This window comes from Schistocerca cancellata, chromosome 8 (assembly GCF_023864275.1).
Source record: "Schistocerca cancellata isolate TAMUIC-IGC-003103 chromosome 8, iqSchCanc2.1, whole genome shotgun sequence".
NCBI lineage: Eukaryota > Metazoa > Arthropoda > Insecta > Orthoptera > Acrididae > Schistocerca > Schistocerca cancellata.
Window position 1 is genome coordinate 331,085,030 of NC_064633.1, and position 14,719 is coordinate 331,099,748.

At 41.1% G+C, this 14,719-nt stretch overlaps 1 protein-coding gene across 1 annotated transcript in view; it reads left to right on the forward strand.

Annotated features, from left to right (window-relative positions):
- The window catches only part of LOC126095550 (juvenile hormone esterase-like), a 99,565-nt gene that overhangs the window by 64,015 nt on the left and 20,831 nt on the right, over nt 1-14,719 (forward strand). The window contains exon 6 of the mRNA XM_049910329.1: nt 13,231-13,396. Within this exon, the coding sequence (XP_049766286.1) occupies nt 13,231-13,396 (166 nt within the window). The remainder of the gene's footprint in view (nt 1-13,230; nt 13,397-14,719) is intronic.

Consider the following 14,719-nt stretch of genomic DNA (forward strand, 5'->3'; position numbering starts at 1 on the left):
TCGTCACACATTCCTTCACTCCCTTCACCCATCTATCTCTTGGTCTTCCTCTGGGCCTCTTCGCCTCCAGTTGCAGATCAAACATCCTCTTTGGAATTCTTCCCTCATCCATTCTCTTCATGTGTCCATACCACTGCAGTCTTGATTTTTCTATCCTGTCCTGTACTGGTTCCTCCTTTAGTCTTTCCCTCACATACACATTTCGCAATCTGTCTTGTCTTGTTACACCCAACCTGCTCCTCTGGAACTTCATTTCGCTAGCCTGTATTCTACTTTTGTCGCTTTTGTGCATTACCCATGTCTCACTTCCGTATGCCAATATGGGGACAAAGTAGGTTCGGTATATAATTCCCTTGGATTTCTGTGGCACCTCCTTGCTCCAAATAAGCCCCCTAATGCATTTGTAGAACTGCCCTGCTTTTCTGCACCTTTCATTTATTTCCATTGCGTTTCCCCCCTTACTTTCAATCACGCTTCCCAGGTACTTGAAGTTCTCTACCACTTGTAGTTTTTCCCCTCCACAAGTTATATCCACATTTGGCCTATTCGTCTTCCTTGTTGTGACAATTATTTCACTTTTCTTTGCAGAGAAATGCATTCCATATTGTGCTGCCGTTGCCTCCCATGCATCTAACTGCTCTTGCACCTCCTTCTCGCAATTTCCCCATAACATCAGGTCATCGGCAAAAAGCACTGCTTTCATTTTATGATTTCCAATTGCATCTGACACTTGCTGTAGGATTTCATCCATAACAATAATAAACAATAAAGACGAAAGTGCACTTCCCTGTCGCAGCCCATTTTCCAGCTTGAACCATGCAATACATTCCCTCCCCACTTTCACACAACTCTCACTTCCCTCATACATTTTTCTGACTTTTCGTGTTAGCTCTTCATCTATCCCTTTTGCGTTCAGCACATCCCAGAGCTTGTCCCTACAGATACTGTCATACGCCTTCTCAATATCTAAAAAGGCCATGATTAAGTCCTTCCCGTACTCATAGTGCCTTTCCTGCAGTTGCCTTACCGCAAATATGAGGTCCGTTGTTGATCTTCCCGGTCTGAAACCATACTGCTCCTCTTGCAGTCTACTTTCAATACTGCTTCTTATTCTCTTCTCCAGGATCTTTTCATAGATTTTTTCATCCCATTATCAATCTGGTAAATCTGCAGAAACTTCTAATTCTTATTCAGCTTTGGTGAATTTGACGAAATTAATTTCCAAAATCGTCACTCTTATTACAAGTGTTTCAACATCCTGTTTTGAAAACAGCTCTAAATTTTATTGCTGTCAGCCAATCATTACCACAAATCCAGTCCATTGCACCCAACGAGCACTTGCTCAGTAAGAGCGCGACTTCACTGACCTGTTGCTGTGATTGTATGTACAATGTTTGCCAGAGGTAAAGGTATCTCTTTTGTTTCAGGAAGTTTTTTATACAAATTCATGGATGTAGTGGCTGGAGCTTACGACCATTTACACTATGCTCAGTGACTGGATTTAGAGCTTCATATGTAATTTGTTCTTCTTCCTCTTAGTAATTCAGCGTTGATGTCTTTCGTATCACACTTCAACATTGTATCTTCTGAGATGATCCATTAAATTGATTGCATGGTCGGAACGAGTCTCATTCGAAACTATATTTAGTTTATCCAGATACTCTCCCGTGTCTTGGAGAGGAGAACGATTCTAAAATCTGTCTTGCACTGCACCACACGGTGTTGTATCTCGGCATTCAAAGTTTTCCTGCCTTAGTGTTTCGCATCATTGAGAATTTGTGCACTGTTTCGGCATATCTCGTGTCCTGTCAGTCTCTTCTGTCAGCAACTCATAAGAGCTCACTGAAATCAGACTGCTCCCTTCATACTTTCCATGACAATCGTTTTATCAAAAGTATAATCAGCTCATCGTCTCTGATGCGGTCATACGAACAGCTATTTCGGTCTCAATATTTTTTAACTAAATTGTACATTAATCCTTCGTAGCGATCGTAATTATGGATTGATAATAATTTTCGTTGATTTTTCGCTGTTTTGTCGCAACCAGTATCAATGGTGGAATGCATTTTCGAGTATGTGGTATACTGATCACCCACAGAGTCTGCCCACGTTCCAGCACCTGCACTCATGTCCGAGCACAAAGATCGACTTTTTCTGCCTTATCCTGAATTCATGCGAGCGTAACTCTAAATTTTTTCATGAAATCGAGTGGGTGAGATCGTTTATACGGGTCGAATTCCTTAAACTATCTTTGACTGTTCAGGTTATCAGTGATAATGTTCGTGCAACAGCTCGCAATATGGTTTTCTTTCATTATGTTTTGTACTTCTTGTTAGATTAAAACGGAATTTTAATTTTGTTCACAGAGATCTCGCGCACTAGCTATTTCGTTATTCATTCCTGCGTTGTCGACTAGAGTTTGTTTCAAAATTTATGAGATCCTAATCTTTGGTAACATCCACTTCTGTCTGTAACAATGCATCTTTATCTTGCACATGAACTCAGATCGTGGTGCACTGTGCAATTTGTTACATTCTTTTTTTAAATTTGTTGAACTGATTTGCATATCATTACGATTATCTATCACTTTTTGGTCCAACATTTTATGAATGTCGTGCTTGAAAACTGTTATTTCTGCGTTCACTTCTTGATTATTATTATCTGATTTCTGTTCACATCTGGTCTCAGCTCTTGATTATTATTATTTAACTTTTGAATATCTATCCTTATTTCTTGTACCAATTGCACTATCACATTATCATTGGCTAGGTTATGAATACGAGTGTTGGCTGTTCCCGCATCTCGTGATTCGGTGTCTATGTTCAAATTCAAATTTACACGTTCGATTTCTTCCACAGTTTGACTTCTGGTAACTAGCTCAGATTCATTAATGACATTCCTGTTAATAGTACCCTGATCATACCTGCGTCTGGCCATCGAGATTTAGGTTTACAGTGATTTTCCTAGACTTCATGCAAATGCCAGAATGATTCCTTTACAAGGGCGTTCCCCATTCCCAACACCCTGTTTTCCAATACGAGCTTGTGCTCCGTCTCTAATTACCTCTCTACCAACGGCATGTAAAACACAGATCTTCCTTCCTTGCTTCTCCTGATTAATTACGTCACTCCTCTAAATTTTGCCAACCATAGTAAATGAAACACGCACACCGCACATGCAATTTCCATAACCGAAATAAAAGTTCACTATCTATAGTTTTTCCTGTTCAACGTTGCTTGAAAAACCTAGGTGCCGCTGAAAGTTTGAAGTTCTCTCACCATACGTCGGGCCTGGCTAAGCTCAGCTACTGTGGTATAAATGGGACAGCGCACAAATGGTTTAAATCATACCTATCTGGAAGCGTGCAGAAAGTTGAAATAAGCAGTTCACATAATATGTAAAAAAACTGGTGATTTCTCAAACTGGGGAACAATCTAGAATGGAGTGCCGCAAGGTTCGGTCTTGGGTCCTCTGCTGTTCTTAATATATATTAATGACTTGCCATTCTATTTTCACAAAGATGCAAAGCTGGTACTTTTTGCCGATGATACAAGTATAGCTATCACACCCAACAGACAAGAATTACCTGATGATTTTGTAAACGATGTTTTTCAGAAAATCATTAAGTTGTTCTCTGCAAATGCCCTCTCATTAAACTTTGACGAAACACGGTTATACACTTCCACACAGTAAATGGAATGACACCATTGATAAATATAGACTTGGATCAGAAATCGGTAGCTAAGGTAGAATATTCAAAATTTCTAAGTGTAAGCACTGATGAGAGATTGAACTGGAAAAAACACACTGCAGATCTGCTGAAACGTTTGAGTTCAGCTACTTATGCTATTAGGGTCATTGCGAATTTAGGCGATATACATCTCAGTAAATTAGCTTACCACGCCTATTTTCATTCTCTGCTTTCGTATGGCGTCATATTCTGAGGTAACTCATCACTGAGTAAAAGAGTGTTCATTGCACAAAAGGGTGTAATCAGAATAATTGCTGGAACTCATCCAAGATCATCCTGCAGACACTTATTTAAAGAGCTAGAGATCTTCACTGTAGCCTCACAATACATATATTCACTTATGAAATTTGTTATTAACAATCCGAACGAATTCAAATATAATAGCAGTGTACATGGTTACAACACTAGGAGAAAGGATGATCTTCACTACTCAAGATTAAATCTAACTTTGGCTCAGAAGGGGGTAAATTATGCTGCCACAAAAGTGTTTGGTCACTTACCTAATAGCCATATAGCATTTAAAAGGAAATTAAAAGAATTTCTGAATGGCAACTCCTTCTACTCATTAGATGAATTTTTGGATATAGTAAGTGGGTAATTTCCGCACTCCCCCACCCAAAGTAAATTAAGTGTCATGTAATATTTTGTATAATGTAATATCTTGTTTGGAGACCTTTTATTAAGCTGACACGTTCCACATCATTACGAAGTGTCGTATTCATGATCTATGGAACAAGTACTACTCTAATCTAATCTAAGATCCGCGCCCCTCGTGCGCGCTCGCACTTCGCGAGCATAGTTGTCCTATAATTGCGGTGTTCCGAGTGGGTGTGTGAGTGAAACGGTTATGTGTCAGAGGCTACACACACGGAAAACTTAGGAACAGGTGTTTGCAACTTACTGAAACTACACCTAAGAGGCGATAATTGCAGCGTACTTGTATAAGCAGAATGTTTTAACGTTTAATTTTTGAGAAAGTAATAGCTTTTATTGCTTTAGTAAAGAAGTATTTTAGAATGTGCGAATACTGTGAGCAGAATTACAAAAATCTTTCCACACAAGCATTTAACATTAGGTTGTAATGTTTATACTTTTACACACGTTTAAAATTCAGAATATGTAATATATCTGGGTCTAAGGTTCGTGATACAGTCAAAAACATGGAGTTACGCAGATTTAAATCTGTTAAACTTGAACGTTGGTGGAACTTTGTCAATTTCATAACATAAAAAGAAATATTCGCGGCCCATGTGGCGAATACAATTCTGATATAAGTTTAGCGGACTGCCTGTGCGGTCGAGGATATTGCTCTTTGGATAACATTTTATAAAAGTCTTGTAAGTTCTTGCATGGAACAAACAGTTCTTTGAGATGAGTACATCTATTAGCTCAAGCTGGAGATAATGAGGTACATTACCTGCCAAAAATGAGAATGATCTAACAAATAAATCGAAATCTTTCTTCATTCGTGCAATGTCTTGGAACCTCTTGGAGAACTAATGATGAACTGTTTCAATTGCTAAAACGTAGTCCGTCATGTCTCGTCCACAATTGACTGCCTTGAGCTACGGGAAACGCCTCATGTCATGAACTCGAAGCTGATTTTTGCACAGGATCAATTTTTTTGCCACATCTCCTATCAGATGATTCTCTCCTCGCATTAAGACACTTAATAAAATTCAGATAATCGGTAATGTTGCCTGTATAAGATCTTGTCACCACTCCACTTACCATTAACTGAGTTTTTCCCTAAAGGCCACCTTCAGCATTCACTGTCGCTCATTGGAAGATAAGTCCATCGTACCGTCTTTCTGGCTGGTTTTATAATGACGTTCCAATGAGTGTTTTTCCAGCTGGTAATAGTGCGATGGCTTATTCAGCGCTTTACATGGCCTTCAAACGATATGAAAAGTAAGGCAATTCCGTTTCGGCATTGAACGATGTGGCTTCTCCACTTTTTCTTTTTTTGACAACGGTGTAGACGCCACAGTATTCCTAATGCAGAACGAAAATCTAATTTATCGCACTCTGTATTGTCAGGCGACCGCTTGGTGTCTGACAAGGCCAATACTTTGCACCAGCGGCCTCCGCTGCAGCCTTTACTTTCCCTTCCCTCCTCGTTCCTCAGCGTCACTCGCCGCTGCGCTCGAAGCGCTAGGTAGGAGCGCAGGCAGAGAGAGCACTCTCGCTCATGGTACACTGTCTGACTCAGTTGTGGTGCTTTTCGCAGTTAATTTGCCCGACTTGGTACTTTTATTTTAAAAGACGCCATCTCAAATATAAGCTAGTGCATTATTCACCTTAAGGCGTACATTGTAATACTAAATAACAAATCGAAAGAAATAGTGAAATCAGGTCAGTCATGGCTTTCTCTTTGTATAGTCGTAGGGAATGGATAGTGTCTTGAAAGGAGGATATAAGATGAACATCAACAAAAGAAAAATGAGGATAATGGAATGCAGTCGAATTCAGTCAGGTGATGCAGAGGGAATTAGATTAGGAAATGAGACACTTAAAGTAGTAAAGGAGTTTTGCTATTTGGCGAGCAAAATAACTGATGATGGTCGAAGTAGAGAGAATATAAAACGTAGACTGGCAATGGCAAGGAAAGCGTTTCTGCAGAAGAGAAATTTGTTGACATCGATATAGATTTCAGTTTCAGGAAGTCGTTTCTGAAAGTACTTGTATGGAGTGTAGCCATGTATGGAAGTGAAACATGGACGATAAATAGTTTGACAAGAAGAGAATAGAAGCCTTTGAAATGTGGTGCTACAGAAGAATGCTGAAGATTAGATGGGTAGATCACATAACTAAAGAGGAGGTATTGAATAGGATTGGGGAGAAGAGAGGTTTTTAGCACAACTTGACTAGAAGAAGGGATCGGTTGGTTCTGAGGCATCAAGGGATCATCAATTTTGTATAGGAGGATAAAAATCGTAGAGGGAGACCAAGAGGTGAATATACTAAACAGATTTAGAAGGATGTAGGTTGCAGTAGGTACTGGGAGATGAAGAAGCTTGCACAGGATAGAGTAGCATGGAGAGCTGCATCAAACCAGTCTGAGGACTGAAGACTACAACAACAACAGTCGTACGAGCTGCTAACTCTGTATCAGCAGGGAAATCTGTATAATGCGGATGGCTTAAGAGCACTACTTTTTTTGTATCTCATGGCTTTAAACTTCTGATCCAATATGAAAAACAAAATTCCAGATATATGACTGTATTTGTTATTAAAACTGATTTTTGTTATTTTTACTTTTGTGAAAATGCAAGGCTAAGGAGGTTCTCACGATTTTGTTAAGCGAGAATCGAAAAAATTTACTGAACTCAGTTTACTCAAATATGATTCAATATTGAAAATATCGATTACTTTTATTGTTGCAAAGGAAGAACCACTAATCAAGAGAAATCTCCTACATTTACATTTATTTTTAATTGTCAAACTTAGGGAATATTAAGATATTTATTACGATTCTGCTCCGCTATCACTTAAAACAATGGCGCTGACCTCTGCACCAATGTTACCCTATAACATTTGGGTAAAGAAATTAATTTTAACTCTTCATGAATGTAGGAGCTGTTGGATATAAAAATTGACAACACTTTTAAGTTATATTTGATTATATTTAGGCGAAATATTACATGAAACTTACACGTTTTCGTACGTCGTCACAAAATGGCTTCTTATACTCCGAAAAATAAAGAAAAGGGGAGAGAAGGAATCTTTTTGCAAAAATACAGAGATCGCAATTACATTCGCAGATCGTATTAATTGATTACAGACTCTTTGTTATTTTTCTGAGAAGAGTTAATATTTATATCTTTGGAAGTTCACACAGTAATAATATAACACAGTATGAGGCACAGTTGGCATTCAGATTTAGTCGCATTTGTTTCCTTCTGGATGGTTAAACAGGAAAGTGATTCACAAAAGGTTCTATTTGATAATGATAATGATGACCACACTTAAAGTAAAAATAGTGATTGTTTATTGCTCTAAGATAGGTTACACTAAAAGTACCATATGCAACTTTTTATTAAGCGCTAAAGGTATTGTCTGTATTTTCACAATGAATCTTGCAGGCCGTCACTTACTTTAATCATAAATTCGCGTCTGAGTAATACCAAATGTTATCATCTTAACGTAAAGAAAGGTATTATCTTCTCAGGAACATTCAAATCGTGAGCTACACCAATAATTTTTATATATGAAATTAGTGAATTCATTCATACCACTTTTGTTGTCTATGCCTGAGGTTACTTTCAGAACTCTAATTAATAATAAAATTAATTAATTTAATAACATTGACCTTAAGCTGCTGGTGTACCCACGTACCACCACAATAAAATAAAAACCGTGAGTAGTTGGGGGAGTGTGAGTGATTACAGTGGTGCGTTTAAGTTTACAAAGTAATGACAAGTTTCACTAATCCTTTTGTAACTACAACTAGTTGATATCTCTTACACAAAAATGAAAAACACACATCATAAAAGGAATTGTGTGTGACTGACAAAGCATACTTTGGGGTGTAAGCTTTACAAATTCTTTCCTGAAGTAATTCCTTTTACAACGCAATCTGGCTTTGTTTACATGACTCTACTGTGGGGCCCAACTCTATTCAGATGGAATCAAGTACGACCAAGTACACCATAAACTATGGTTCACTGGAGAACAGAGAGCTGTGAATATCATTTAACAGCCTTACTCTTTCACCTTGATTCAGGCGGCAGCAGAAAACGGTGCACTGTGGGCGAGGAACGGCCCACTGTGGCAGCTGCATTGTTCCGACGCGTCCACGAAAATTTGCAAACCACGCCGTCTGCCGTTCTGGTTATCAGAACGCGGGGAACTTTCCTATCAGAGCCCTGAAATCCCGGCAGATTTGAGTGTGAGGTGCACCCGTGCACTGGTCTGGCCAAACCAGTTAGCGTCTTGTCACAGTCCGTGCGGTTCCCCCCCCACACCCCCGTCGGAGGTTCGAGTCCTCCCTCCCTCGGAAATGGATGTGTGTGTTGTGCATAGCGTAAGTTAGTTTACGTTAGATTAAGTAGAGTGTAAGCTTAGGGACCGATGACCTAAGCAGTTTGGTCCCGTAAGATCTTACCACAAATTTTACAAATAAGTTAGACTCACAAGCGCAATGGTGCATGCTGGAATTGTCAAACGTCAGATGGCTGACTCAAGAGGAATAAGTTCACCCTCGTGACTCATGATATGTCCAAGATGATACACAGTTCCACTGTCAGCACAGTTGGAAACTGTCACTGGTCCTTAGTGCACCACAAGATGCAAACCGCAAGTCTTACCTTCTAGGGAAAGACCTGGAGTTCCCCACCAGGGGAGGACCAGAAGACCAAAAATGCAAAGAACCACAACCACTGGCCACCAAGTCTCAGTACTGGGGCTTAATTAGCAAAAATGAGACCGTCCCCAGAATGTCCGCCGGCCTAAGTGGCCGAGCGGTTCTAGGCGCCACAGTCTGGTCGCAGGTTCGAATCCTGGCTCGGGCATGGATGTGTGTGATGTCCTTAGGTTAGTTAGGTTTAAGTAGTTCTAAGTTCAACTTGACTAGAAGAAGGGAACGGTTGGTAGGACATGAACCATGGACCTTGCCGTTGGTTCAAATGGCTCTGAGCACTATGCGACTTAACTTCTGAGGTCATCAGTCACCTAGAACATAGAACTAATTAAACCTAACTAACCTAAGGACATCACACACATCCATGCCCGAGGCAGGATTCGAACCTGCGACCGTAGCGGTCGCTCGGTTCCAGACTGTAGCGCCTAGAACCGCACGGCCACTCAGGCCGGCCTGCCGTTGGTGGGGACGCTTGCGTGCCTCAGCGATACAGATGGCCGTACCGTAGGTGCAACCACAACGGAGGGGTATCTGTTGAGAGGCCAGACAAACGTGTGGTTCCTGAAGATTGACTGATCTGGCCTTGTAACACTAACCAAAACGGCCTTGCTGTGCTGGTACTGCGAACGGCTGAAAGCAAGGGGAAACTACAACTGTAATTTTTCCCGAGGGCATGCAGCTTTACTGTATGGTTAAATGATGATGGCGTCCTCTTGGGTAAAATATTCCGGAGGTAAAATAGTCCCTCATTCGGATCTCCGGGCGGGGACTACTCAAGAGGACATCGTTATCAGGAGTACTCTCTTTCAAATTCTTAAGGTGGCAGGAGTAAAATACAGGGAGAGAAAGGCTATTTACAGTTTGTACAGAAACCAGATGGCAGTTATAAGAGTCGAGGGGCATGAAAGGGAAGCAGTGGTTGGGAAGGGAGTGAGACAGGGTTGTAGCCTATCCCCGATGTTATTCAATCTGTATATTGAGCAAGCAGTAAAGGAAACAAAAGAAAAATTCGGAGTAGGTATTAAAATCCATGGAGAAGAAATAAAAACTTTGAGGTTTGCCGATGACATTGCAGTTCTGTAACAGACGGCAAAGGAATGTTTAAGATAAGATGGGTAGATCACATAACTAATGAGGAGGTATTGAATAGAATTGGGGAGAAGAGGAGTTTGTGGCACAACTTGACTAGAAGAAGGAACCGGTTGGTAGGACATGTTCTGAGACATCAATTGATCACAAATTTAGCTTTGGAGGGCAGCATGGAGGGTAAAAATCGTGGAGGGAGACTGAGAGATGAATACACTAAGCAGATTCAGGAGGATGTGGATTGCAGTAAGTACTGGAAGATGAAGAAGCTCGCACAGGATAGAGTAGCATGGAGAGCTGCATCAAACCAGTCTCAGGACTGAAGACCACAACAACAACAAGTTCTAGGGGACTGATGACCTCAGAAGTTAAGTCCCATAGTGCTCAGAGCCATTTTTGAACCATATTGTCCAAACCAGTCAAAGTATCCTCGACTCATCGAATCTCCCCTGTTGACTGTTGTGTTGGCCTGGTAGGCAATCCAGACACAGCACCAGGATTCCCATGCTAGTGGAGCAAACCTTCACTTTTCATATCCTGGGAGGAGCCAATCAGCCACCCCAAATCTCTCTTGTCTGAAAAAAGGAGATTTTGGGCTAGGAAGGCATCGTTCTCACATTAAGCACGACCAGGTTTGGGTAAAAGAAAACTATCTAGATGGGTTCACAGTCCCTAATTTATGGAGAGATCTAATCTTTCCAGGCGATCATTTCCGATTTCTGAAAAAAGGCTGTTAAGCTTCCCAGACAGTCATGCCCATGAAATATATGTTTTTTTTCCGCTTCCTGGCGCCAGAGGAGATGCAGTCTTGCCTTCACTAAACACGTACGCCAGGCACTCTGTCTGTATCGTCCCAGCATCTAACATGAAAATCCCTATAGTTGAATGACTTTCGCACCATTTGCACAAAGGCTCAGTTTGTAGCAGTCTCTCTTAAATGGCTTCTTTCATCCACTTTCCACCAACTGGCCGCCTTCGCGACGGACTGCCGCCTGGCGCAAGTAAAGTGTTTTGCAAACCAACACCCTCCTCTCCAGCCCCAAGCAGATGGACGAGTGTGCTGTGTCCGGAAGTCCCTCTGAAGGTACGATCCACTGAGTGCTGCCTCCTAGAATCACTCACATAGCCTTGTCGCTGCTCTCAGAATTTAAGGCCCCATTCCATCTCTCCCTCCCTGTTCTCTGTTACCTCCATGATGGACCCTCGGGTACAGGTTCTCTACACGTTGCAGGTACTGTTATAAGAACTTTATGCTCACAATTTACTCATGTATAAAACTCATAAACCAAACGTAGTACTGGGGAACATCGAGATCATGGCCTAAAATATGAATCTTAATCTGACTGACAGTTTCGTTAAAGTGAGAGAGAGGTGTACCTGCTCTCAAACCTATATTTAATTACGGTAAACAAATGCATTTCTTTCCATTCTATCAACGTAGTTAATCTTTAACGCACTTTTGCCTCCATAAGTCTCAGGAAAATGCTAATTAGCACTATCCTCGAAGACTATGGTGTACAGAACACTTCCACGCTCTACAAAGGACTGCCAATGACAACCCTTACACACCAACTGCAAACTACTCGTAATTTAAAAGCTGCAATAACGTATCTATAATCGTGTGTCAGAGATAGTTATCTATTCTTCCTCTGGATTTCAGGCTGATACCGACTAGCCATGACATGAAAGAAATAGGAAGCAAACACTGCATTTATAAATAATGTCCTATGTGAGGGTGCAGGTTCCTCACAGTGATTTTCCAATAAAAGCCATTGTTTTGGTTTCTGTGCTGAAATTTAACAATCATATTGGTAATATATTTTGTTCAATTCATGAAAATTTATCTTCAAGGCATTTTCTTTTCTTGAATGCAGTGTAAGGCAGTCAGTGTAAAGAAGGTCTTCTAACATGGCGTCGTTTAGGTGTATCCCAGTGTTTAATTTAAAACTTCATCTGCCAACAGCGTCATCGATGTAAATATCAAACAGGATAGGGGATATATCACATTCACCGGTAATCCATCGAGGACAGTGGGACAACAGCCGGACATGAAGTACTTGTACAATGATAACTGAAACCGAGACTTGCATTGTAATCCAACATTATTTATTCAAAACATGGTACCAGTTTCGATACTTTTCGGCGTCGAAACTGATAACACATTTTGAGTAAAAGACGCTGGATTACAACAACCATCATTCAAGTGAATCACATACATTCTCATTCCTTTGTTCGACGAATGAAACTGACAGTTCCACATCTAGATCTCACACAAATAATTTTTTCGTCCATGCTTGAAATGCAATTATTTGATTTATTATCTACTACTACTTTATAACTTTTTACAGTTTTTCTTACAACATTGTCAAAGGTATTCTCAGAATCTAAAGATATTTACTGTTTTTCTTGCTTAACTCTCGTTGTTTTTGAATATAAAGTAAAAATAGTAATACACTTCTATCGTCTGTAAAAAGTATAAAATCATCATCTCTTAACAATTCTAATGGAAAGTCACTGCTGGCCGGAGTGGCCGAGTGGTTCTAGGCGCTTCACTCTGCGACCGCTACGGTCGCAGTTTCATGTCCTGCCTCGGGCATGGATGTGTGTGATGTCCTCAGGTTAGTAAGGTTAAAGTAGTTCTAAGTTCTAGGGGACTGATGACCTCAGATGTTAAGACCCATTGTGCTCAGAGCCATTTGAACCATTTGGTCACTGATGTACATCACAAGCAACAACGAATCAAAATATAAGCAAGTGGTCCAGACCTCTTGATCTAATGAGGAAAATCCTTTGAAATCGGAGAGCAGAATCATGGAAATACTATCCAAAGAATACTAGTCATTCTGAAACGAGATATTCTTATAGCTGTAACCTAGTGTCTTGTAGTTACACACTACCCTAGGTAGACTGTTTCCATACACATTATTTTAGGAAGTTTGTACTTCAGGTGATATCTCGTGTCAGTTATGACGAACGTTTCTCGTTTATACCAACGAGTAGCTGATGACTTTGGTACTACTAAAATTTACAGGAGAACCGCTGTCCACTATCGCTGGCGTTCGTACCCGCCGTGGAACCGCCATCGGACTCGGCGGTGATCGTCGAGCCTCCAGCAGACATTCTCAGGACCGGCAGTTACAACCAGGTGCCCATAATTGTGGGCGTCACTTCCGCAGAAGGCACCGTCGTACCCACCTGTAAGTAACACGATCTGTGCGCATTCCCTGCTATGCATCGTCTACTTGGATCAAATGTGATTCACATGCCACTTTTGTAATAGTTACAATACGAATCTATATCTATACAGTATACTGTGGGGGAAAAGAGTGCGATTGTCCTCTTCAGTATTCTGATTACGAGTTCTGCGAAAGTCACCATGTTTTGATTCAGGTCCTGATGGAACCCCAATTCAATTTCACAGAAAATATTCTGCGGCGTTGGCTCCTTACTTAGCTTGCCTTTATCGTTAATCTCTCGCCCACAAAAACTCCCGAGCGACGGCAAAAAAGGTATGTATATAACAAAGGTAAGACAACGCACTCGCATAATCACGGGCTAATGTCCTTTGGTTTGCTGCAGAATCCTTGAACGCTTTGTGAGCTAGAATACAATAAATGTCCTTGGGACATAAAAGCTCCTGTCCACAAATGAGCACTGATTCAGAAAGCAACGCTCGTGTGAAATGCAGCTTGCCAGTTTTCTCACATGATTTCCTACAAACCGAGGATGGAGAGCAACAGGCAGATTCCATGTTCCCAGATTTCCGGAAAGCGTTTGATGCGGTGCCTCACTGTAGACACTGCCGAAGGTCCGAGCATATGGAATAGGTTCCTAGATACGTGAGTGGCTCGAAGCCTCTTTAAGTAATACGAGGGTAATCCAAAAAAGTAAGGTTTCATATTTTTTATAAGTACATAGACCTGCGAATATCTACAGTGGTTTACATCAGTTTACAACTTGAACATGTAGCTATTTTTCGACATAATCACCATTTCTGTCGATGCATTTTTGTAGACGCTGTGGCAATTTTTGTATGCCCATGTCATACCAGCTCGCCGCTATGCTGTTCAGAAAGTTATGAGCCTCTTCTTTCACCTCGTCGTCGGAGCTGAATCGCTTTCTGGTCAAATGTTCCTTTAACCTAAGGAACTGGTGATAGTCACTGGGCGCCAAGTCAGGACTGTAGGGTGGGTGAATGATTATGTTCCACTGAAACTGTTGCAGGAGAACAACGGTTTGCCGAGCGATGTGTGGCCGAGTGTTGTTCAAAATAGTTCAAATGGCTCTGAGCACTATGCGACTTAACTTCTGAGGTCATTAGTCGCCTAGAACTCAGAACTAATTAAACCTAAGTAACCTAAGGACATCACACACATCCATGCCTGAGGCAGGATTCGAACCTGCGACCGTAGCGTTCACGCCGTGCCAGACTGAACCGCCTAGAACCGCACGGCCACACCGGGCGGCGCCGAGTGTTGTCATGGAGAATATGTACGCCCTTGCTCAACATTCCTCTTCTC